This window comes from Prionailurus bengalensis, chromosome C1 (assembly GCF_016509475.1).
Source record: "Prionailurus bengalensis isolate Pbe53 chromosome C1, Fcat_Pben_1.1_paternal_pri, whole genome shotgun sequence".
Classification (NCBI taxonomy): domain Eukaryota; kingdom Metazoa; phylum Chordata; class Mammalia; order Carnivora; family Felidae; genus Prionailurus; species Prionailurus bengalensis.
This window is the reverse complement of record NC_057345.1, coordinates 73,321,632-73,348,378: the sequence shown is the minus strand read 5'-3', so window position 1 is coordinate 73,348,378 and position 26,747 is coordinate 73,321,632. Positions and strand designations below refer to the sequence as shown.

Here is a 26,747-nt window from a genome sequence, read left to right as displayed (position 1 = left end):
GTGATCCTGTTTCCCTGATGGAACTCTAATACCATTGTTGTTTCAGTTATCTATTACTGTGGACCAAACTATCCCAAAGCTTGGTGGCTTGAAACAACCATTTTATTATTTTCATGATTCTCTTCTGGGCTGACTGGGCTAAGCTAGGTGGCTCTTCAGCTGGCCTTACTTGAAGTTTGGTGACTGACTATGGAGGATTCATCTAGAGGCTTGCTCATCTAGTACTATGGACTGAACCATTTGAAAACTTAGTGGCTTGAAACAATAGCCATTTTATTTTCTCCATATCTTTTGGTTGACAGGGTTTAAATGGGAGTTTCATTTCTTGGTCATGCTTAGAGTCTGGTAACTGCAATGGAATCACCTTATGGTTTGACTGGGAAGTAGAGATTTTGGCCTCTTTCTTTCTCCATACATTCTCAGAACCTCTTCAGTAGTCTCCCCATCACTATAGCTGAATTTTGTATATGGAAGCTCAGCGTTCCCAAGAACAACAAATAGAAGCTTTAATCATTTCTGCTATATTCTATTAGTTAAAGCAAGTCATTGAGATGCCAAGATCTAATGTAGGAAGTGACTACACAAGGCCATGTTGTGGTGTAATAATAATAATAATGATAATGATAATGATAATGATAATGATAGTTGTGGATCTTTATAAATCATTTTGGAGACGAGCTACATAATTTTCTATTTGGCCTACAGTAGGCTTGGTTCATTTCCATGTTACTTTGAGCTGTGCTCTTCCTAGACCCATTTTATGCTATGCTGGTGTCATAGTGCGTGTTCATCAGGCACTATGTTTGGGTCCCACATTTATACATGCTCTGTTAGAATACTCTGGCCTGAAACACCAGCCACTACAAGTAGCATGAATAGGAGCATCAGAGGGTACTTCCCTTCGTCCTGGTTGAGCAGCTATCATTGTGAATGTATACCATCACTCAGTATAACAACTTGGAAAGACCCTAGCCTGCAGGCATTTAGCTTATGACACTGCCCACTGCCTGCCTCTAGGGGCAGCAGCCAGTTGGATGGCTGCTGGTGTGAGCTTTTTTCTATTGACAAATCCTGCAGTCATTTGATTCTCTAAGGCTGGTACAGGGGTTGTCCTCCTCCACCTAGGGCTGCCTCTTTTCCTTTACTGGGACAAATTAGGTTTATTTTTTGCACCTGGATTCCCTGTCAGAGGTGTTGGTCCTGAGGTTCCTTTTCTAACCCTGATACTTTTTTGTGATTAACTAGATCAACTGTTAGATTATGAATGATGCCATGTGACCATAATAGAAAGCCCATGCAGAGATCCCATATTGTATATGCTATCACTAGTTTATTCTAGACTACAGCTAGAGTTGGCTTCACCGGCATGAGATCTGTGCATTTGCACAAAGAACAGGTCTGGTTCAATGCTTTGGCATTGCTATCTTGATATTCTTGTTAATTTTTGAACAGGGGTCCCTCATTTTCTCTTTTGCACTAGGCCCTGTAAACTATATAGCCTGTACTGACCATAACAATTGTATCCAGTTGTTTTTCTGATTCTTACTAATTCACAATTAGCTACAGAGGTAGATCTGGAAATAAAACTAAACTAGGGTCTGACCTGGAAGGTGAGAGCCCACTACCAAGACCTATTTGAGCATAGCTATTGTACTGGTGCATCAGGGAGGGTAATAGCCAGGTTGGTGGGCTTTGCCTTGTAAGGAGTGGTGAGGTAGGTAGAAAGGACATAGGGAATGTCTGGCTGTCATGTATTATTTCTGTTGCCAACATAGAATTTCAGGCTTTTATTCCCCTCTTGGTAAAAGACCAGGTGTCTTATACTTACTCCTTTCCTACATTTTCTCCGTAAAGCATGTTAACTATGGCTTACCACTGTGCTGAAAGAATTTCTATTCAAGAGAATAGATACTTTATGTCCCATTTTGTTTGCATCATTAGGGTCTCAGGCTGGCCTGGCCATGGCCTACCATGTGAACCTGCTCTTCTCAACCTACATTCTCTCTTTAATTGATTTAATTTAATTGATCTCATTTATTACTATGGTTGTAAATTTTAGGCTGTAACTTTGAGTAATAATTAAAAAATTATGGTTTAAAATTTTTAATTTTCTTTCTGTATCTGAAAACAAGGGCAATTCAGTAATTCTTTCCTATAATAAAAGAAAATTACACAGTAGGTAGGCATGACTTTTTAAGTGAAAAGGGAGATGACATATAGTATATATACATGTAATTATGTTGAGCTGAAATTAGGAAAAACTATGATTGACAGATGGTAACTGAGTTTTTTGCTATTATCTTCCATGTCAACAATCTTGTTCATGTTGTATATAGTAATATATAAGTGGAGACTTTAGATGAAAGTAATAACATCAATTTATACTTAAAAGTACCAAGACCAAATTCATTTTTTCTCAAATATTGTTTATTTGCTCTTATATTTGTATTTTTTTTAATTTTTTTTAATGAAATTTATTGACAAATTGGTTTCCATACAACACCCAGTGCTCATCCCAAATTATATTTGTATTTTGACTACTGAAATAGATAATCTTAACTTCTTGATGGAATTTGAATTATCATTCTAGAAAACTTTTGTATCAAATAATCAATATGAATATCAGGTATCAATATGAAAAAGGATCTTTATTCATTTTTTATGAAAAATAATTTGTAAATAAAAAGTTTAACCTTCAATATTGACCTATAATTTTCCAAGTACCCCTGCATGTTTATAGTTAATCCAGGTATCCCTTCTAGAACTCTTAAAATTATTTTTATGAATTCTTAGTCACACAAAATGAATGTAAAAATTCAGAAATATCCTTAAGTTTTGCTGTTGATGTTTTTTAAAATCCTATTCTAGGTCTTCTTGAATTTTTTTTCTTTTTTAATATATAAATGGTGGCACCTATAATAGTACTAACAATTGCCACAGATCCAACCACTAACAACACCAAAATAACAATGTTAACCCTGGAATTAGGCTGATTTTCATCAGGACTAGGATTTGGAGGACTTTCATCAGGACCTGGTTCTGCTTGAGGAATAAACAAAGCTACTTGTGCAATGTTGGATAGTTTTGATGTCAAATTGCTTTTATCCACACTTTGAATGGCAATAAAGATGTGAGTTGCATTTTCTTCTGAGATATTTCCCTGTTTAAATGCAAAGGTTTCTTTGGAGTTGGCTTCACTTGGTAACAGATCAGTAGTGTTTACTTGGAGAGCATTGTCAAAATTGTCTCTTAGATCCAGAATACTTCCACTTATTCTTATAATATACCGCTGAACTAAGAAAAAAAAATTACATGTAGTTCAGAAACTAGAGCATATAATGTTAAATTCCTTTTTATCTATTCTCCTCAAAATGTTTAGTTATGCAAAGCTTATACATATAGCCAAAACCGTACTAATTTTTCTATGAGAACTTACTTCTGATATGCTAAATACTATCTTCATTGTTTGAAAAGCGGGACCAGGTTAAAATGTGTCATGTTTGATTGATTTGAAAATATCAGATTATAAAATTAATACTTCACTGAGTAGTCAATTAAAAATTGTTCTCCTCCCACCCACCTTTATACCCTTGCTTTTGCAAAGAGCACCTTTCACTTAATCAACACTACATGTCACTTCATCCTTACCTTTTCCAACATCAAAATTATCTCCTGGTGCTGTCCATGTTAAATTGATCTCATCTCCATTAAGTGTGGCCTCAAGATCTGTGATTTGACTTGGTGGGTACAGATCAGGCAAGGGAAGTTTTGAAATATTTGAAACTACAAATGCACCTCCAGATGCTGTTCTGGTGAAACTCTCCAAGGTTGTGTGAGTATCTTCATCAATTTCAACTCTTGGTGGATTCCCTTCAATTTTCCCTGCATTAAAATTTGCTATATTTAATGGCAAATCTCTACTAGTATTTTTAGAACTCAATGAATTGAATTCCTCATCCTACATCTCCCTGCTCCCTTTTCATACATATACACAATCACATTTTACTAAGTTTGGTGACAAAGTCATAGGCATCCAATTGGTGGCAGAATTTTTTTCTTTAGCATTCCTGACCACGATATTGTAGGATAGAATTATATAACATATCGCTTGGAATTAAGGCTGCACTGAATGGGAATAATGTTGTATAATTCAATATGTGCCCTTAAAAACAAGAACTGCTTTATTTCTCAAATTATCTCCAAGCTAGCAATGAACCTGGGTAAATTTTTACTGTTTCCCTTTCAAATGCTTAAGGCAGGTTTTTCCCTTGCTCTCTGCTACAAGTGCTAAGGAATAATAATTCAAGTTATATTCCAGTTGCCAACAGAGAACCCCTAAAAGTCATGGTAAGGAATGGACTGAAGGAAAGCTAACAAAGAATGCATACTTAATCCTTATCATCACCTTACCCTACACAGTTTCCCTTTTGACTTAACAAAACATCAAAATAAGTGTTTACTCATTTAGGTGTTTTTGTGAACTGAATCCAGTATCTATGTGAACTGAAGAATAAATTCTGCCACTAGCTTGTGCTTAGGTACATAACACATTAGCATGTTTTCTTTATCTGAGTTAGAAATTTGACATATTGTTGTTAATATAGGTAAGGTGCTCCAAACTAATATAATAATGGCTGACATTTGTTGAGTGCTTACTAGATGCCAGATACTGTAAAAAGGTTAGCATAATTTGGAGGCAAACACAGTATGACTGAGAACTTCATTTCAGAAATGGGAAAAGCTGTACTTGAGTTATAAAGTGTTTGAAGCCTTAATCATGTTAACTACAATTATTCAAACCAGATATCAGATATCATTACTCACCATCCACTACCCATCCTGGTATATGTGCAGCTCTATTCAGTGGACGCCTTAAGTTTTGTGTGGTCACATTTGCTCCTCTATAAGCCCGTACTTTTAAGCTATATCTGCCATTTTCTGAATAAGCTATAAAATATCTGGAGTACACCCCATCATTCTTGAAAGAATCAGCACCTTATTATAAAAATGAAGGAATAAAATATTACTGTGAAGAAAAAGAAAAATGTATGCATTTTCTAAGCCAAGCATATGGACTTTATAAGCATATCCCCTTGATTAGGCTCTCTATTTTGTGATTGACCCACTGGGGAATAGTTCTGTTATGCTTTACAAACCAGTATCTTCTTTAATTGATATATCATATATATCATATATATATGTATATATATATATATATATATATATATATATATATATATATAATAAGTACCTTTACTTTATCAACTTCTATGCCTATTATTTTAGTACTCTTCTTACCATGTTTTAGCCAAATGGTTTTCTTGCAGTTCTTACTTTACCTAAACACATAATTATGTCATCTCCTGTTAAAAGCAAAAGGATTCACGCTAAAAAAAACGTATCTTGGCATAACAATTTAATTCTCAGTATGTTTACCTAAGAATTAGTTATTTTGACTTCTCTTCAACCACTCTTTTTGTGTGTGTGTGTGTTGTATCCTCACCTCTTGTTCTATGATCCATTAACTCTCTGGTCTGATAGTGGAAAACCCCATCTATTATTATAATAAACATTTGGGGAGATCAGGAATATTGTATAATAAGTTTATGTCTTGATGTCACCAGTACTAGAGTTATTCATTAAATTACAGACAAATTTCTCAGGGGGTTTAACACTCTAAGATAAAGGTTCTTCAATTGAGGTCCTTGGATGAGCACCATGTACATGTCTCTTGATCATATTAGGAATGCCAATTACTTAGACCTTCTATGGAAGGGCCTAGCATTCTGTGTTATAACAAGCCCCTCAGGTGATTCCTTTGCATGCTAAAGTTTGAGAACCCCTGCTCCAAGTCATTGTTTATCACCAATACCTTCTTAGGTAAAGGCATTCCAAATTAGCTAAGTAGCCATCTGGTAAAACCTTTAGAAATGAAACAAGATGCTTTAACTTTTAATGTAGCTTGGGAGGGTTTAGGAAAAGGAAAAGTCAGGAAATAGTTGAGGAAAATATTATTATATCAGATGAAGGCACTGAGGTGCACCAAAGAACAATTTTACCTTATAAAATTTTACAGGGCAAACCCTGGTTGATTATATATTGACTGACATTGCAAGACACTGTTAGAAAATTCTGACAACTCAGGAGGTTATCGATATGGTAATTTCCTTGCTTATGGTCCTTTCAAAAGAAGGATCAGTTTCCAGGACAATCCAGAGTCTAGGAAAAAGGTACTATTCACCCATATAGACCACGGCATGGCCAACTCTGTATCTTGTTTCCTGCCATTCAGACCTGGCATCTGATCTCTGGTGATATCTCTTGTCTGTTTTGGCTGTTCTACTTGCCCTTAGACCTTAGTTCCCAAGACTTTATCTTACATTTTTTTCCAGCTGTTGGGAATTATTCTTGCCTGTTCTTCCGTCTCTGCCAGGGGCTCAAGTTCTACCATTTAATCCCATCTGGCTGCTTGTGCTTCACTCACTCTGGCTAGACTTTCTGATGATGTGCAACTAAGAAACTTGCTCAGAATTCTTGATGCTGTTCTCAGTCTCCTAAATGAGACGTTCTTGATGAGTAACAGATATTGGTTGTCCAGATGACAAATAATAATGACAGTAAATAACATTTGTTGAGTGCATACTATGTGCAGGACACTTGTTAAGTACTTTGTAGGTTTTATGTAGATAGAATTTCCTGCTGGTTCTGCTGTTCATCCATAATCTGCATCAGTTCTTCTGGAGTCTGTCCCACTGCCCCACAATATTATAGGGACCCATAACATATCCTGAGTTATAAAATTACAGGCTTATTCACAAAAACCTGTGAGTTACCTGCACCGTTATCCAAAAGTTCCAAAACTTCTATATTTCCGTTACTTGATTCAATGAAAGCAGTCACATTGGCTCCAAGAATTGGTACATGCCCTTGTAGAACTTCTGCATAAACAATCATTGGGCTGGGAAAACTGTTTGTGTCTTTATTCATTTTAGCATTCACTGTGATTGGAGGCACAGAAGAATTTGCTGCCTGAGAATTTACTGTCATAGTCAATGTTTCTGGGTTTGCTTTGGCTTGAAGACTGTAGGTCCAAACACCCACCTAAAAATTCAATGGAAATATATTAAATATCCAAGATCAAGCTTTTCTGTGCTTTCATTGTCCAACTCTTAAATACATTTTATAAATATGTCACAGAATAAACAAGTTTTGACAATTTTGAAGGTAAAAGGATGAGAATTGAGGCAGTTTAGATAGGGTATCCTGGCCGTTGTCATGCATGGTGTCTAAACTTTGGGAAATGTCAGCTAGGAAAAATAAGTTTGGGAAAGTTTGCTTTGGTCTTGGCCTTATTCTCTGACCTCAGAGTCCACAGATTCTAAGATCTGGTCGTGCTAATCAGGAATGACTGAATAGCTATCTACACACCAAATTGCACACATTCTCTCTACGTTGCTTCTTCAAAGTTATTCTTAGCCTACCTCATTTTTTTCTCTTCTCTTTCTCCTAATGCATATGTTCTTTCTTTTTCCTGCCTCCATAATTTTCAGGACCACACAGGCATAGAAAGTACATTTTATTTTATTGTAAATTTGAAGATGATACAAGTATTGACACCTATTGTTGTGATAGTAAACAATGTATTTTCAGCTACCAAAACAAATTTGCAAGGAAGTCTAAAAGCTGATTGCTTACCTTTGCAGTTCCTGGAATACCGAGATAGGCCATTTTGGAAACTGTGTCCACTGTGAAATTTCTCATTGGTGTTCCACTGGGGTCCCAGAGAGAAATAATGGGAGACTGTCTGGCCCATGTGATGAGAAAGAATGTGTCCTTTCCCACGGTGCTATCAATTATTACAGTGCCGTTCATCCAGGGATTATTGTTGAGTGTTAATCCTTTGCTTTCAAGCTGTTTAAATATATTTTAAAAATTAATTACTGGAGAAGAGAGTAATTTTTTCTGTTTTCATTTTTAATGTAGTTTTTAATTTCTGGCCTGAGAACAAGCTTATGTAGGGCATACTACCTTAGGCTTGTGATCTCTGAAAGCTGATTGGGATGTGACAGTTGTCATCAGAAAGTGTAGAAATATAGAGTCTGAGGGAAGGACAGGGCATAATAAAGTCATTAAAGCAGGAGAATGGGTTTTATAGTTGGAGATATGGCCCTGTTATTTTTTTCCCAATTGTCTTTGAGGACACAGAAGAGAAGAATTAGCTATAGGGTGTGCGTGTATCACCCTAAGTTTATCCATCTTCATGATGACCTAAAAAATACTTATGGGTTGTGGCTAGAGTATTTGAGTAGAGATACAGTAAAAGGGGGCCTAAACGGAGAAAAACAAGATTAGCAAACTATGAGAGAAGCAAACAGGGCTATTTTCCTGATGTGAAATCTTGAAATAATTTTCACACATGATAGAGTGAGTAGCACTGGACAGTAAACAGTCCAAGAGGAGTAGAAAGAGGGCAAACTATTTACAAAGATTGGAATCCTGAGAAGAGATGTGAAAGATAGGACCTTTCTTTGAGAAGAGCTTCAAAGAAAGTTTTTCAAGTCTTTGTGGATAGTTCTCAGTCAAGGAAAGCCAAGTTTATCCACGGATCAAGAAAGTACTTTCTAAAATGTGTCATTTCAGGAATGATGGGAAATCTCATTTCTATTCTAAACCAGTCTTTTAAACCAAAGATCCTCTCACAGCAGTGCTTATAGAGGGGAATGAATTCTACCACTGCAACATCATTGCAATCACAAAAATCTCAGTTCTGTGTTAAGTGGACATGGATTTGAGTAGGCCATGTATTATTATTAAGTTAAATCTGAATGAGAGAGACTTTCAGGAAAGTCTAAGAAAATTAGAAAGCTTTGGCTACAGAGTAGTACTAGGGGAAAATAACTGAGTAAAGAGTGAGATGCAGCCTTTTCTCTGTATTCTAACTGCCACCATCCAAATCCAAGTTCTCATCTACTCAGATTATCGCAACATACCTCTAACTGTTCTCACGCTTCTCTCCCAAGACAAATTGAGGTTAATCTTTCAAAAATGTGTTTTCTTTTTATTTCTCTACTTAAACTATACACTTTTTGAGTGAGGGGTGCAGATATTTCTGCCCCTTCCACATCATTTATAAAGCCATTCTCGAAACTTTAAGCATATCCTGCATGCAAATGTCTCTTTTCTGGATGACTTCCCACATTCTACTTTTATATTTTAAAATTCCTTTGGAACATTCCACTTTAATGTTCCACCAGCCCCTCAAAATCTAAGGTTAAAACAGAGCAGAAAATAATATCCTCAAAATCAGTTCTCCCTTTTTACATGTCAATTTTGTCATCATTTTCTCAGTCATACAGATGGAAACTTTCAGAAATGTACATTATTCTCCATCATTTTATTCTCCATACACCACCAAGCTAGATCTCAGATGAATTTTTAAACTGTTTTCAGGGCAAAGCTGCAAACCCAACCTCCAAACCAATCAGTACATATTATCTTAACTCTGAATCCTATACCTTCTTGCTCTTCATTGTTGAAGAGTAGAGGAAACTAGGTTTGTCTAGGTGATCATGGCAAGTTGATGGTGGGCAGTGACTTGATGAACTGTAAGATGGAATACAAGTGATACGCACTTGGTGGGAATGGATATTGATAGAAACAGAATTTTGTAAAAAATATTTTGAAAGAAACAGGCTGTGCTGACATTTTACATGGTACATGAATTAAGAATGAAGAAAGGTGTAAAAACTTTTCAATCTAAATACAGAAAATGGTAGTGTTACTGATACGCAAATGAGAAAAGAAGTGGCATTCAGAAGACAGAAGAATAAAATAAAAAGCCAGTGAAAAAGTGGTTGAAGAAGTAAGATAAGCCCTAAATTTGTAGATATGCAATAGTTATTCACTCTCTTTTTTCTGATAAATTATTTCCAAGATACATCGCTTCCATCTCCAAACCAGATTCTTGAGTGAATTCATCTAATTCAAATCTATTTTACAGCAGTGAAGGGTGGGGGAAATCTTGGAAGAATGGAATTTTTTAATGCATTTGTAGCAAAATGGATGCTAAATTATTGGACAAAATCTATTTTTGGCAGAAAAGTTAACCGTATTCAGTTTTGATGTTATCCCTTAACCAAGCTCTATAGGAAAAGAAAAAGAAAAAGTATACCTGCTACTTCACTACTTAATTTGGCCATATCTAAAGAATAACTTCTATTTCATATTGAGATTTTAATTTCAATTAAAAATTTACTTTGAGAAAAATATAGGACTCAAAACTTTTAACAACTGAATTATTTCTCTTTGTTATGGCTAAGTGTAAACACCAAAATCTGAGGGGTGGATTCTCTGACCTGAAGAGGCTGTTGGGAAATATCAGTGTTTCCTGATGCAAGGGCCCCAAAAGCATCAATGAGGCCATTGTTCTGGGCTTCATCTGAAGCAAAAAAATGGTTTCCTCCTAAAATGTAAATACATTAAATAGGTTTCTTTCTAGAAAATACATACTTACCACATTAATAAGGTAATAGGATAAACAAAATCATACTTTCAGTATGTATTATTAAAACAGAACAAAATCAGTCATGTGTAAAGATTAACAATGAAATATTAATTTAAAACTGTCATAACTAGAAAATGTAAGCTGCCTTTATACCTCACTGATAGAAATATTCCTGGCTGGAATGCATGAAATATTCATAGAATATGAAAGAAGATGTTACAGTTCCACGTATTAAAGTTCATAGATCTCACAGCCCTTTAGCGTAATTATTCACTTTTATTTAAGATACAGTTATAACAATTCTGGCTTTCAGATTTTTAACCAAAGTGTGTCAGAATCAGTTTAGAAAGCTTAAAGAGCTGTCATATTGATGTATCCTTACAATAACTGGCAATGGAGAGATAGAAAAATGGTAAGCAATAGAGAAAAATTCAAAAAAAGCATTACTTTAGAGGGATACTTGGGACAGAAATAAATTTTACAATGGTCACGAAAGTACTTTGAAATAATGGGAGTTTGTACAACTAAGCATTAAAAAGCAAGTATATATTTGGTAGCATTAGAATTCAACCCAATACAATAATTGATATTCATAATGTTACAGGTTTTGTTTATTCTACTACATTTAAGAAGGCACTGAAACATCTGGTCCATTTTCATTATATGTCTCTATATCTAAGATAGCATCTTCCCTGTAGTTCATCTAGAAGTTTTGTTGTTATTTAGATTTATTCAGCCTGAGCCTCTGTTAATCCCATCTGCTCCCCAACCCTACCCAAAGCCTCTGCTCCGGTTTCATGGATTTCCCAGTATCTCTCCTTGTGCCTTACACTGTCATTCCAACATGATTTTTTTTTTTTTTTTTTTGCTCATGACCTGATCATCTTTTCTCCTTTCTTCAGAAGAAGTAAACACCTTGTTCATGGCCCAGCTCAGAAGTCATCTCATCTCTCATGCCTTCTTTCTCTGACTGTGTACAACCCTGGGAGAATTAATGGCTTCTCCTGCTCACATTGTGCTTTATTTCTATATATTTATCCTGTCATGGAGGGATGTTGTCTGATTATGCTATCTGATTAGAAGTTTTATTTGTCTCTTCAGCCAGCTGGACTGTGAGCACCTTGAGAACAGAGAGCAGGTCTGGTTTGACTCTGGTTCCAAGGTCCTGGCATAGCCCCCACAGGGCAAGAGCTTGAGAGAAATTGTTCAGTTGTTAGCCTTTACACTTATGCATTGCTGTCAAAGGACAATAATATATAGATCATATTTCACCTGTTAAAGTGCTCATCTCTATGACTGCTTGATCAGCAGATGGTCCCAAAGCAATCAAATGAATGATAGCTCCACTTTGTTTCACTTCATCAATACAATTCTTTGCAGAGTTATCCTCCCCATCAGTCAGCAGGACAATTTCAGATCCATCTATTTGGGGGTGAATTTCTCTAACTACCTGCAAATGTAATGACAGCATAATTATAAGTGTTCCAAGATCAAAAGACTTATGAGATATTAGAAAAAATGTGCAAAGAAATTAAACAAAAGTGTGCAGAAGAGATAGCTTCTCTTTTAAAATCAGATTCTGTAATCAACAATTTTTAGGCGAACATAAACATGATTTTATTTTCTGTCTATCTGCCTCGGGAATGCTTGCTCAAATGAAGTTATGTGGGTGCAGGGCTGTGGAAAATTCTATTTGGATTAAATAATAATGCCATCTCAGTCTGAGGACTCAGGTCAACCGACATCAAAAATATAATTGCAGAATGTGGCATTAAATATGTCTCTGTTTTCTCTGACTGGACTGCCCTCTAACAAGCCATTAGTGTATAAAGTCTGTTGCATATACAGCTAGATGCATTAAAACTCCACCTCAACATTTTAAAAAAGTTAATGATTCCAAATTAGGGAACCTTTAATATAAAGAAAAGATATAGAAAGTTCTAAGCAGGTCAAGGTTAGGGATCTTGTTATATAACTTTTGTTTTACTTCTAATAGTAAAGAGCACAAGACTAAGGGTATTGGTGGTGCTTAGAGAATACATAGATTATATTTATTTAAATTGAGTTCTATTTGTGGTTTGGACCCATTTATTATAAAGCCAAACAGTTTGAAACTCAGAGTTCTGAATCTAGGTGCCTATAAGAGAGGGTAAAAAGAATTTATCCCAGGATAGCAACTATATTTCATTGCTGACAGCTTTAATTCGTAGTGGATTCTTGGTACACCATTTTGAGAAACTGAGTGCATGCCAAAGGGAAACAAATGACAGATTATCAGTGGCTTTCGTGAATTCGGAGTGGAGGTGTGTGTAGATTTATAGAAGAGGGTTTGGAATTTAGATACTCCTAATAAAGCTGGCATCAGGGAACAAAGGGACCAGCTTCATTTCAATTTTTTGCATGTTTTTAGACAAATGATGGCTAATATATGTTGTAATATATGTGAAATATGCTTTGACATACATTAAAATCACACTAAAAATAGGAAATTCTTTAATACACTCATTGCATTTATACAGCATCCCCATCACGTTCCCCCTGCATGTTTGGGTGAAATATATAATATATTTGTGAATCTTGTTTTTATCCAGATGTATATGACCCTTGTCATTATTATGGCATTTGTGAAATATATATATTTACTCTTTATAAAAGATATTGTTCTACATACATAAATGTAGTATTTCATTTAACCTTCATAATAGTCCTATGAGGTAGGCATTCTTGTTTTCCTATATTCCATAGATAAGGCACTGGGAATCCAAAGAGACTGAAAACTTTACCCAAGATCACTTAGTAAGTAGTAGAGCCAGTACTCTGATGTTACTTCCTGACCCTATGACTAACGGCCCCTGCTACATCTACTTTAATAAACATCAGTTTTCCCCAACTTAGTGTCACAGAAACTGAAATGAAGATTGGCCCAAAATGGAATCATACCATATAACTTGCTTCATTGTCTAAAAAAATTGAGTTTTGTTGACCAAGCACATGTATTTATTTAATACTTATTGAGCACTGACTACTGCATGGTGTAACAAGACAGCAAAAGTCCCTGACCTCATTGGGATTATACTCTAGTGGCATTTTGTATATATTTTTTTTCAACGTTTATTTATTTTTCGGACAGAGAGACACAGAGCATGAACGGGGGAGGGGCAGAGAGAGAGGGAGACACAGAATCGGAAACAGGCTCCAGGCTCTGAGCCATCAGCCCAGAGCCCGACGCGGGGCTCGAACTCACGGACCGCGAGATCGCGACCTGGCTGAAGTCGGACGCTTAACCGACTGCGCCACCCAGGCGCCCCATCTAGTGGCATTTTAATAGTCAGTTATTCATCCGTTTATTCATTGATTTACTGATCCATTAAAAATTATTAAATGAATTTTTTTCTATGGGTTTAGTTCATCCTGCACTTCTTAGGATTAGTCATGTTAAAATTAGGCAGCAAGTATGTGTGGCAGCATTTGACATAAAAATGTCCTAATCATAAAAAAAGAAAGGAACTAGGTAAGGGGGATTAAAATGTACTCACTTGCAGTTATAAAGTAAATAAGTGATGGAGATATAATGTACAGCATAGGGAATATAGCTACCAATATTGTAATAACTTTGTATGATGATAGGTAGTAACTAGACTTGTCATGGGGATCATTTCATAATGTATAAAAATATCAAATCACTCTGAAACTAATACGATAGTGGATGTCAGTTATACTTTAATTTTTTAAAAAAGAACAAACTATATTTGCAATATGATCTTCACCTGAAATGCTGATTTAATTCCGGCACAGATGGAAGTTCCTCCATTAGCTGCTGTAGGTAAGCTCTCCAAGAGCTTGTTTCTTTCTTTGCTGCTTATTATTTGGATTAGATTACTTTTCACACTGGCAGTACTATCAAAGTGCACCATCCCCACCCAGGATCCATTTTCAATGGTCTGCAGCAGGAAGTGTTTTGCTGCTTGGTTCATTCGATTTAGGCGATTAAAACTCTGAATAAAAAAAAAAAATCAAGAAAACAACCAAGGGGTTTTCAATTGGAAAATAACTGCAGATCACACAAAATGAGTGAATAAAATTTGTCATTGATTTTTTGTCAATGGTAATTGGTATTATTAAAGAAGGCAATTTTCTTTTAATTGATAAAATTGAAAATATAGTTGTATTATGGAACACATATGGTATAGTAAGGAACATAGGCTTTAGCTAGAGCTGATTCTTGGCTGCTAAGCACCCAAATTAGAGGTGGAGGGTAGGGTGGGGGTTGGGTTGCAATTGTGAGGTGATGACTTACCGCTTAGAGACTGCCTAATAACTCCTGAGATCCTCTGTTCCAGTTGTATCAAGATGAAACCACTCCCCAGGTCCCACAGTATCAAACCAGACTTATCATGGACTCCATCTAGAAATTGAAGTCTCCCTATCCACTTGGGGACATCCCAAAAGATGAAACGTACTCAAGCTGCAGCTATATTTTGAGAGGCCCAGTCCCTACTGCCCCCGCCCCCCCCCCCGCCTTACCTCTTCTGCTTCTAACCTCTTCCCATCACTTCCCCACCAATGGATTAATTGGAATTGGTTCTTTGACAACTCATTAAAACTCACATCCCTCTTTCCTAGGTGAATGCTCAATGTAAGCCTCTTCGTACGTTTGTCTTTTCCAGTTCCTCAACACCAACTGATCTGTGAAACCTCCCCCCAACACACATCCAAATTTCCCTCTGAACTCTCTAGAACCAACCCACAGTGAAAAACTTCTCTTACATTTCCATCTTTGAGGGCTCTCTCTCTACCCCTTTGTTTTACCTTTAAACTTAGCTTTGCCCATATCTTGTCCAAAGGAGGCTGCTCATCTTTTCCTAATAAGGAACTCTGTCTCTCCTCAGCAACACTTCCTAGAACACTTCTATGTATAGGTGTCTAGCATTCTGATGTTCTTTCTGAAACTTGCTATTGAGGATTATTTCATTCAGCTGCACCATCTTCTGTGCTTTTCAGTAACCACTCAACTGAGTGGTTTGTTGGAGACATTCACCTTGATCTTCAGCATGCTCTGTTCTGCTTCTAATGTGACATCCTTCTGGGTGCCTTATCACATTATGTTTGCTCATTTGTAGTCCATTTCAACAATTATTTATTGAGTGCTTATACGAGATAAACACTATTTTAGGTAACAGGGATGCAGAGATGAGTAAGACACTGTTTTAAGTCCTAGAGGACTAGTCTAATGGGAGAGAAATGTGTAATTACAATATGATATATAGTAATAGAGGTTTGCACAGGTCATTACAGGAAACCAGCAGAAGGCCCATTAGCCCAGTCTAGAAGCCCAGCCCATCTCCTCCTGGAGGAAATGGGTGACTCTACCAAACTTGAACAATATGTATGAGTTAGCCAGGTAATGGAAAGGGAGAGAACATTTTCTCTATTCAGCAGCGAATTCTTCAAGGATGTGAGTTTGTACTCCTAGACCCTGGCACAATGCCTTCCATTCCTTGAATGATAGTAGAGGGAATAAATGGCTGAATCTGACTGTATCTTTATTATGGTGGTACTTTTGGTCTGTGGCTTCGAGCATAAAGGGGTCATTTATATAGATGATGCAAATAAGGTAAAGGCATGTTAACAGTTCTCCTGGTTGATCTTGTTCCTTGACTTGAAATGGAGTTCAGAGGCCCCAATCCACTCTCTCCTTATGTCTGTTAAGTATTTCCAGTAGATAACAGAGACAAGGTTAGAAAGCATGCCCATATTAAAAATCTTTAGTACTGATCTTCTAACTAAGGCTTTACTAAAGGATCTAAAAGTACTCCTCAATAAACTCTCCATTTTCTGGGGTTGGATATTGAGTTAGGTCTTTTTAACTCCATTGCCACACTTTTTCATTACAATATTCACTGCTCCTCTTGAGATCATGGTCATAGGAGGTAACAGTATTTATGCCACCATGCAATTTAGAACAAGCAGGTAGTGTTTAGAGTATTCTTAGCTATTCAATCACTTTCATGTCCCTATATCCAGGAACAAATCGGCCCACAGACTTACATTCATGCTTCCAGACTTATCAAGAACTAAGCATGCAATTCTTTCTCTGATCTTCAGCAATGAGAAGACAGGTGGAGGGGGTGGTGCCTCCATAGATGTTGTGTTCTTAAAGTCCTCAGAATTGCTGATCACCTCCCACGTACTTCTGGAATTGCACATTTTGTTTTGTAGGCTTGGAGCTTCTTGGTTATGGTTTTTTTTATTACAGAATTCAACAACCTAAAAGATTAATAAAATGAAAAAAACCTTTACATACAATGTATTTAAAAATTCAACTACAAATCTGAAAAATAAAAAATGTTCTTGGCAAACATGTTGTTTATTTAATGAAAGAAGATTCACTGAGGAATCATATAATAGTAATATGAATTTTGAATAATTGTAATAACAGGTAACACTAGTTGAGTGCTTACTATGTGCCAGTTAATGTTTAAAGAACTCTATATTAATATATCTAATCTCTCAGGAAACTTGCACAGGTATTTTTTAAACTTGATAACATATCCTTTGAATATAAATATATGCTCTGAACTCACAATTGGCATACTTACAGAATTAATACCTTGCATAAACATTATGGATGCCTTTTCAGTTTGATCTTTATCAGGGAAGAATTGACAATCTTTTTCATACAGTTTTGTCTTAGAATCAATTCTGCATCCTCTAGTTGTACAACTGTTCCCTTGACACTTATAAACTCTATTTATACCAGTAATACCTGTGGAACATCTGAAAATATATAATAGTTAGTCTTTGAGGCAACTTAACAATCAAAATGTTTGAAAATCTTAAGTAATCTTTCCATCAAGGTTTTCTTTGTTCTTATTTATGTACCACACACATCTTGTTTTTGGCAGCAACATTTAAGTGTTCCTATCAGAGCAGTTACCTGTTTTTCAAGAAATTGCAGAAAGAAATTTTAAGTGGGATGTCTAGTATATGTAATGGCTGAGTTCCCTGTTGGGATTAAAGTTGCTGCTGTCCTGTTAAACCCAATGGCTGGGGACTCCCCTTTTCCAAATATCTCTTCTGGTGGCCTTATGATGATAAATGCACTGTAGGCATCTGGACAAGGCAACTTGTGAAAACACTTACTCTTGGTGCCACCTTAGCTTGAAGTTCTTTGTAAGATTCTTCTCAAAGAAAATATCTCCAAAAGAATGGGATGTGGCATAGCTACAAATATTTTGTTTTTTCAAGGAGCATTTTTATCTAAAGCAAAATGTGGCTTGAAGGAAAGACTAAGGTACTGCCTAGGACAGTAGTCACTACTGGTGGGGTTATTTTAGACGTATGTTTTATTGCATGGAATTGGCCACAGGTAGCAGTGATTACAATAAATATGCTGGAATGTGAATATTATCCCATCTTTTCAATGTGTTTCCATTTCAAATTTAAGAAGCAGTTACTAGATTTCATTCAGTTATTTAGAGTCTCCTAAATATGTGTATGCCTCTTACTCCCCAGAACTCCATGAACATAATGTTATCTACATTAACAACCATGATGAATATTCTTTAGCAGAGACTAGACATTTAGGGGGAATATGGTGTAAACAAATGTAATCAATGTAATAGTCCTTAAATATGTGTGCTGCAACTGGTGAAGCAAATGGGCAAAGGAAGGGACTTCAATGAAATCAAGTATCTTTCAATTTGTGCATTTTTGATAAGTCCACAGACCTTGCAGGGCATCTAAGATTGAGTAAGCTGATGACATCTAATTTTAAACCAATTACCAACAACCATTTTGCTCTATTGATCTTAGAACTAACAGGATTGTCTATTATTAACTGTGATGTTAGATTGGTATTTTTAAATGAATTTTACAAAACCCAAGAAATCCTTAATTGGCCCTTTGAAAGTTGATTTCTTATTGAGCTTGCATTTACCACTATTTTTTAACCACTTTTTTCATTCTTGTGTAGTATAAATTATTTTGATTTGCCATATACTATACAACCCTTTACACAGAGTACAACTCCAGCACAAATGAGTTCTGGCAGCTATGGTAGAGAGGTATAAAAATATGCCAAATCGCTACCAAATGCTCTTGAAGTTATGTGTATTTTGAATGGAAAATCAGCTACTTTAAGGTACATATTCTAAAAACAAAACAAAAACAAAAACAAAGAAACAGACACACTGTTTTGTGTTATAGCATCTATTATCTGCATCGGGATAAAAAAAATTATTGGCATTTAAAAGAAATAAAACTAAGGAAAATAAGAAGATATAGCCTGGAGTAATTAAGAAAATTTCAATGTTCATACCTTGTTGCTTCAATTTTCTTTGACTTAGCACTGTAGAAAGGCTCATCTTCATTGTACTCATCAAACACTCCCCAGCGGAGATGGGCCCACTCATGGACAAGCAGTCTATCTGTAGGAAAATATTTCAAATATATGATCATAATTCAAGTGACAAAATTTGTCCCTCAAATATTTTAACAAACTGTTTCAGTCAAAAAGTTATATTTAGGTTTTAAATAACTGCTAACATTTGTATTTTTATTTATAAAAAACATGTTGCATTACATTATATAGTATATTATGTTTTTATTACACAACATGTTACATCAAGAAAACATTTATGATATGTATGCTATGAGCAAAATAGTCTGAGCTTTGGCTTTTGGGGGGCAAAAAGTCTTAGTTGTTACAATGGCTTTTAGCGCTACAAAGCTTGCTTTTACCAAAACATAAATGGATAAATAACATATCTTTGGTATTAATATTTCACTAGGATGTGATTAGTTAAAAGATGTGAATGGCTCAGTCAGCTGAGTGTCCAACTCTTGATTTCAGCTCTGGTCTAATCTCACAGTTCGTGAGTTCAAGCCCCGGGTCCGGGTCTGTGCTGACTGCGTGGAACCTGCTTAGGATTTTCTCTTTCCCTTTCTCTCTGCCCCTCCCTCCCTCTCAAAATAAATAAATAAAGTTAAAAAAAAAAGTCTATAAATTCTCTTGAGGGAGTGGATAATGAAAAAAAAAGCATTCAAAAACACTGCTATAGACGATAGATAATTTGGGGTGATGTCCAAATAAAGTGAATAATTTATAGTACTTAACACATACAGCATTGATTATGTGAAAATAATTATTATTAATTATACATATTCAGCATATGTTATTACTAGAAAATACAAAGTATTAGGCTCTAGGCACTAGATATGCAAAGTACTAGGTACTAGGACATACAAAGATGAATAAGATGTAGTCTTTGACTAGGAAAAGCTCAAAGAGAGGGATTTGGAATTAAAAAAAATTTTTTTTCTGCTAAGGATTTTAGGGTAAATGGAAGAATTAAGGTAAATCCATAGTTTGAAATGCTGGAAGAAGAAACAAGTAGATTTCAGTTTTAGCAATATTAGGAAAAACTTCAGAGGAAATAGCAATGGAGAAGAGGAATTCAGAAATATGTTTGTTCTGCTACCGTGTGTATTTCTCTAACTCAAATTAACTCAGGAGATCTAAACATAGAGGGGAAGTGTCAGAATTATGCAAAAGTCACATTTCTTCTTTAAGTCCTTACTACTCAAAATATGTTCATTGGACCAGAAGCATCAGCATCACCTGGAAGCTAACAAGAAATGTAGAATCTTAGACCAACTTTAGATCTACTGAATCAGAATCTGCATATTAACAAGATCCTTAAATTACTACTCTATGCATTGAACTATAAAAACACTGGCTTAAGGTTTTCTAGGCAAATGGAAACATTAGAAGGAAAAAGCCTCTCATGCCCACTATAATTTGCTAAGAGAGTAGATTTCAGGTGCTATCACCACAAACATGAAATAAAAGGGAAGGGAAGGGTAGGGAACTATGTGAGGAGATGATATGTTAATTAGCTTGACTATAGGGCTCGATTTTCTCAATCAAGGCATCTGTTGATGTGATTGAAAAGGGTAGTTAGAGATCTTGGGAAAAATGGTAGAAGTTTTAGAACAGCTGCTATGGGGAAGGAGAAAGGAAGCCAAGAAGAGACAAATACAAATATTGTTGCATAGCTTTGAGGGCTTCCCTGAGCTTGGGAAATCTGCTTATATAATGATATCATTAGTTTTTTAATTTTCTTTAATAGTCTTGGAAGTACATTAACAGAAGCCAAAGAAAACTGGTTGGAAACTCAGTACACAGGATTTGGCAAGTTGAATGAAACATAGTATATGAATGGTGAGGGATTTGAGGTATATATACTTATAGTTGAAAGAACTAATTTTGCTGGATATGCCAGCTAGGAAAGAGAGTATATCTTAGAAAGGTGCAAAGGATTAGAGGTGTCAAAGAGAGCAGTCATGGTCAGGCTAAAGTTTGAGGGAGAGGTAAGATTAGGTTGGGATGGGATGGTATGGGATGATGGAACTTTCATGTTGGGGTGGAGAATAGGTCTAGGTGACTGAGGACCAGGGCTAGCTGAATGTTTGACAGAAACAAGAGACTTAATGTGTGCTCATTGGAAGGGCAGTGGGAGAGAGAGATTGTGGGGTATGTGGATTTAGGTAGGTTTTCACTTAGTAGTGGCATGTGAGTTGGATCTTCCTTTAATAATGATTTGCATTTTTTAAATGCAAAAATATATACTTTAGTTCATTTGAAACAATGATTTTTAACTTTTAGATAGAACTAGATGAAATTGTCCTTGATCTAGGTAAAAATAATCAGTTATAGACATGTTCACCTGGTTTAGCCAAATAGGTTGCTTAATAATATCAGCAACTAACAGCCTATGAATGTTTTCTCTTGGCCAGAAACTGACATCCTGGCTCTTTTCAGCTTGCCATACATCTGTCTTCCATGGAGGCGGCTTATGATTGATTAATATCCAGCTGTGGAGAACTGAAAAAAATTAAATCTAAAAAGTACACCTTAAAAATTTTATTATTGCCCTGTGTTCACATTTCTGTTGATGTTGTACTGAGTATCTAACTCAGTGTTCACAACAATTCTACAAGACAGGAAACTTTTATTTACTGTATTATAGGAAATAACAACAGAGAAACTAGGTCATTTGTCCAAGGTCACACACAATCGGTAAGTCAGTATTTGAATTTAGAGACTCTGGCTCCAAGGCTTGGGCACATCCATAACCTGGATACAAAGATGCTTGTTAGAATAATTTGCAACACATGTATTCTAACAAAAATTCCTACCTGATGGTCCATATTCATTTTGTTTTTTTCCAAGTACAAAGTCAGGGGTGAAATGAATGTATTCTCCTTTTTCTTCACAGGCTGTGAACTGCCTGGTATATGGTTCATCTCTACCTGGGAAGGTAGGTGGTGCAACTAAAACATCGGCCTGAGAATGTTCAAAAATATTTTTAAAACATCAGAAATAGAAATGATAACAGTCTTAAACACTCTAAGACAATCAATGTGCTGAAAAACTGGGGATCACCAGAAAATATAATTTTTTAAAAGAAGCTTTTTGACTCTTACGTGTTTGTAGCTTTCATGTTTTGGCCTCTTGTATTGTGAGTTTTCCTTCCAGCTGTTAGGAATTAGTATTGATACATTTTTGAAAAAAAATCTTTTTTCTGTGGCTTCAAACAGGTAAGTAGAAGCTGTAGTCACCATACCCTATTGTTAAAGGAAAAAAAAATGTGAGTATGGCCAACTAGCAATGGACCAAATGGGCAGAGTTTCATCACAGGCATTTCCCAATTTAAGAGTGGACACACAAAGCAACTGACTAGGGAGCAGGTCTCTGCCTCAGAGTTCCAGTTCTGCCACCTGTCAGTCCAAAATTATATCTTAATCTTACACATCACAGGCTTTGAATTTTTTGTAACCCTTCATCAAAGGGCAATTGCTTCTCTTGAGTGTTAAAAGAAATTACATAAAATGACAAAGACACAGACTTCAGAGTCATCTACTGGGTTCCAATATTGGCATTAGTACCTTCTGGGTAATAGAGGTTGGACAGTTTAACACTCCGAAGCTCAGTTTCTTCATCTCTTAAATGGATTATTACAACCTTTCTTTAGCATTAACATAAACATGAAATGAGTTACAAAGTGCTGTACACGTAGACGGTCATAAAACTGTCTGATATCATCACTGTTAATAAGTCTCATTACAGAGCAGCCTTAGCTGATGCAAGCTGAGGAGAACAGTCTGTAGCAATGGATCTTAGGGAGAGGTTTTTTATTATACTCCCACCCCCCAGGAGAGACAGTTGGATTGGGAACTGGGGAGTGGAGTGATAGCAAAATTCATAGGAGATGCAGAGCTTTGTGAATCATAGACAAAGCTTGATGCTCTGCCAACAAGATAAACATAGTATCACTTTATACTGTTCAGTATCCTGAACCCAAAGGTATAATGATTAATAAGGGAGATAGTCCCTTTCTAGAACTCACTGTCTAATGGGGGAAATGGATGAATACTTCTTAATGGAGATCTATTCTGCATAATCAAAACTACTGAATAATTGAAGGATATTGGGTGCTAGATGAAAATGTCAAACTCTTCATCTTGTCGGCAACATTCCAGTCTGCAGTGTTGTTTCCTTCATGGTGGGCTCTTTTCCTCCATGATGCTTCCTGACTTGACATAAGCCCACAATAGAATTTTTCTTCTTCAGGAATCCCAGGACTCTGTATCTTGTTCTCTTGAAGAGTCCAGTGTGCTTACTCAATACATTAAATAGATCAGCAAACTAATTGGGTTTAGAGCCATGGATCAGTCAGAAGCCAGAGTGCACAGAACTGAAGACCCAAAGAACTGGTTAGGAGTTAGTAAAAGGGCTTCAGAGATCTCTTAAAGTAGATTGGAAATTACTGGCCTAAAGCAACTTTTCTCTAAGGATGGCTTTCCTCTTTTTTTTTTTTTTTTTTTTTTTAATATTCAGATCTCACCAGTTGTCACATTTTGCTTCAAGTGACGACTATCTATGTTTCTATGAGATAAAAATATATAGGGTGATTTGAATTGTGGTGCGTATTTGAAAAGTAGGGTTGCTACGTTTGTGTAGGTTGTGCATTCTACAACTCCAAGGGATTCCATTTACTTTGTAGTTTCCATAGCTCTATGCATCTGGCTTGGGTAGTGGTATGTTCTGAGGTCATTGAGGGATTTCATAGATCCTATGTCAGATGACTATGATCCCCTAGGGCATACTAGGGTAGCTAATAATGATTCTCATAGGCTTTCCAAGGAAAATTTCTGTAACGTTCCTTCTAAATTCCATCTCAGAATTCCTATATTATCCTAGTTGGATCAAAGATGATTAATATTATCAATATTTCAAAAAATAAGTACTTTCAAACCAAAAAGACACATGAATAAAAGGAATAAGGAAAGGTGACAGTTAACATCTCAGGTTATGAATTGTGAGTTAATTCAGCATGAATGTTATTATGGTCAGATGGTATCCCCAGAGTAAGGTTATATCTACAAGTTGATTCACTAGTTACAAAAAAAAGAGTAATTTTTGTCATCTTGTACAAGCCAGAACTCAAACCCACATCTGTCAGCCTTCAAATCCCATGGGTTGGATCTCAGCTCTAATTGTGCTATTTAATGTGATCTCAGAAAAAAATATTTACTCTCCAAATACCAGTTTTTTCTTCTGTATAATGTGGATGAGAGAATTTTACAAGGTTGCCTGGTAATATAAATGCAAGGACTGTTCAGAGGGCTGGGAGAATGTCAGGAAACATTGTGTAATCTAGGCATATCTACTAATGGTTGAACTTTTACTTGTGGTGTTTGATAGAGGACATTTTAATATTTTTTTTTGCCACTGCAAAGTAATTTTTCCAAATACTGACTTCTGATGGTCAGAAAAGTTTGAAACTGACTCTTCCTGAACACTAAGAAGCCATCATGCAGAATTAGCTGAGACATGGTCAACCCTATCTAGAATGAACTGCTATTGAAGCCTCTGTTCTTCAGTAAAATAATTTTTATATCCCCCTGGAATTCAAAAGGTATCAACAAATGAACACTGCTATTCTGCAAGAGTTTATTCAGAGTGAATGATAAATGGCAGCCACAGAATCACCATCTCACTACCCAGGTCCAGCCCATCAGTCTCTAATGGATAGGAACACACATGTAAAAGGCTAAATCAGTGAGCCTAAGGACACAGTACTAGAGGAACTGAATGTAAGGAATTAGTAAATGTTGATGTCAGAGACCAGGAGAGCTGATTTGCATGGCTGTTAACACCAATTTCTATTGCTTGAAATGTTACAGTTGGTAGAAACTTTAGAAATCAAATTTCTCCTTTTAGGCTTGGAGCCTTTCTCTTCTCCATCTGCACTTTATAGTGAACTCATTTATTACCATGACTTTAAATCTTGTCTACATGCTGATGAGTCCCCAATTTTTATCTCCAGCCAGTTTTTCCCCTTGAATTCAGATTCTTATCTATATCTATGTGTGTATCTAATAAGCATCTCAAATTCAAAATGCCTCAAACTAACTCCTGATCTCCCATCTGCCACATTATTTTCACTTATAGTCTACCTTTTTCAACTGATGATAATTCCATCCTTCCAAGTGTTCAGGCAAAAAGTCTTGGAGTCTTCTTTGACTTCTATTTTCCCTCCTCCTCTCCACCTCCCCCCACCCCCCATCTAAACCATCAGCAAATTTGTCTATAATACCCTCAGAATATGTTCCTCATACCACTTTAATGATCTCTATCACAATATCCCTGTCCTTCATCATCATTACTTCTCACCTGCAACTGCTTCCTACCTGCACCACATCTCTGTGCTGCAATGGGACTTATGTAGGATGAGTGACAAGTGGAAGCCCTCTACAGAATTTCTTCAATACTGCAGTCAGAGTGATCCCAGAACATGCATGAGAGAGCACACTCCTCCTCTGCTCAGAATCCTTTTGTGGATTCCCATGGCACTCAGAAGTAAAAGCCCAAGTCTTTCCAGTGGTCTGGGTCCTCTATGTCTCCATGTTGGGCTCTCCCCACCCTTCTTCCTGTTCATCACCTCCTGATGGTCACTTCAAGCATGTTTGCTGTACCTACTGTTCCCTCCCCGAGGTTTTCAATGTGTTCTTCCCTCACTCATCTCAGGTCTCCGCTCAGATGTCTACATCAACAGTGAGGTCTTTCCTGACTGCCCTACATGAAATAGTAATGAACATTCTCCTCCCACCCAGCTCCAACACTGCCTATCCCAAATGTTGATTTATTTTACTTCATGGAAACCTATTACCATCTGACCTGCTATAGTTTTACATGTTTTTATTATCTATATCATCTAAAAAGAATGTGTACTGCATGAGGGTAAGGAATTGTTCACTGTTGTCACTCCCTGACATGCCATAAGTATTCATTAAATAATTGTTTAAAGAACAGATGAGTCCAACTGTTCATTTACAGATGAAGAAACTGAGGATCAGGGAGACCCTGTGCCTTGTCTTTGGTCTTATGGTGAGACAGGGTAGAACCCTATTAAAACTTTCCATTCCCTCTGCCACTCCGGTATTGTCTTCACTGTACCATGCTGCTTTTAAACTTCCTGTAGCATTCAGAAGTTTCCATAATAATTAACTACTAACTTTTTTCTTCTCCACAATTCAAACAGAAGAAATCCAATTTTTTTCTTACCTTTATCTCTTCAATTATTTTTCCATCTTCTGGCACATGAGGGTCTATAGCGATGATTATGCCTTCATAGCCATTGTTATTCAGCTGAACAAGGGAAGTATTGGACCCCTGCAGCAGGTATAGGACTAAGAGGAAGACAAAATCTAATAACCCCATTGTTCTTGTCAAAGCATTCCTGGCCCAAAGTTGGTTTGTTCAAAAGGCTTTTCTTTCACTTTGTTTCTCTCTCCATATATATAGCCCTAAACCTTGTCAATGTCAGCTGATAATGGGACGTTGCTTGTATAAAGGTCAATGTTACATATGTAAAATGTTTGATGTCTGTTTATGTAATCATTTTATTGTATGTTATTATAAAAGTGATCTAAAACATAGAAGAGATTGATCTTTTTATAAAAAAATTACACATATTCCTCTTGGAACATTTTTTTTATATTTTCTAATTCTGGTTTATTTCCTACATATAGACATATAACTTGTATTTTCTGTACAGTACAATGTAAAAATTTAACAAAAATTATAATGAAATGAGTAGAAAAAATAATGGTAAGATTGTTATTCAGTTTTACAGAGAGACTTAACAATTATTTAGATTATTTCCAAAGTATA

The 26,747-nt window shown here is 36.1% G+C and overlaps 1 protein-coding gene across 1 annotated transcript; it reads right to left on the bottom strand.

Annotated features, from left to right (window-relative positions):
* Positions 1–2,902: 2,902 nt before the first annotated feature.
* CLCA4 (chloride channel accessory 4) lies at positions 2,903–26,312 on the bottom strand (the record flags this gene model as incomplete). The annotated part of the gene is made up of 14 exons (XM_043573345.1): positions 26,139–26,312; positions 21,995–22,135; positions 21,707–21,854; positions 18,825–18,933; positions 17,104–17,281; positions 16,553–16,771; positions 14,272–14,499; positions 11,777–11,954; positions 10,356–10,462; positions 7,696–7,911; positions 6,834–7,101; positions 4,825–4,995; positions 3,649–3,882; positions 2,903–3,294 (listed from the first exon to the last, which is right to left on the bottom strand). Coding segments are annotated over exons 1-14 (2,745 nt in total), but the record flags the coding sequence as incomplete, so codon positions are not given.
* Between the last annotated feature and the right edge of the window lie 435 nt (positions 26,313–26,747).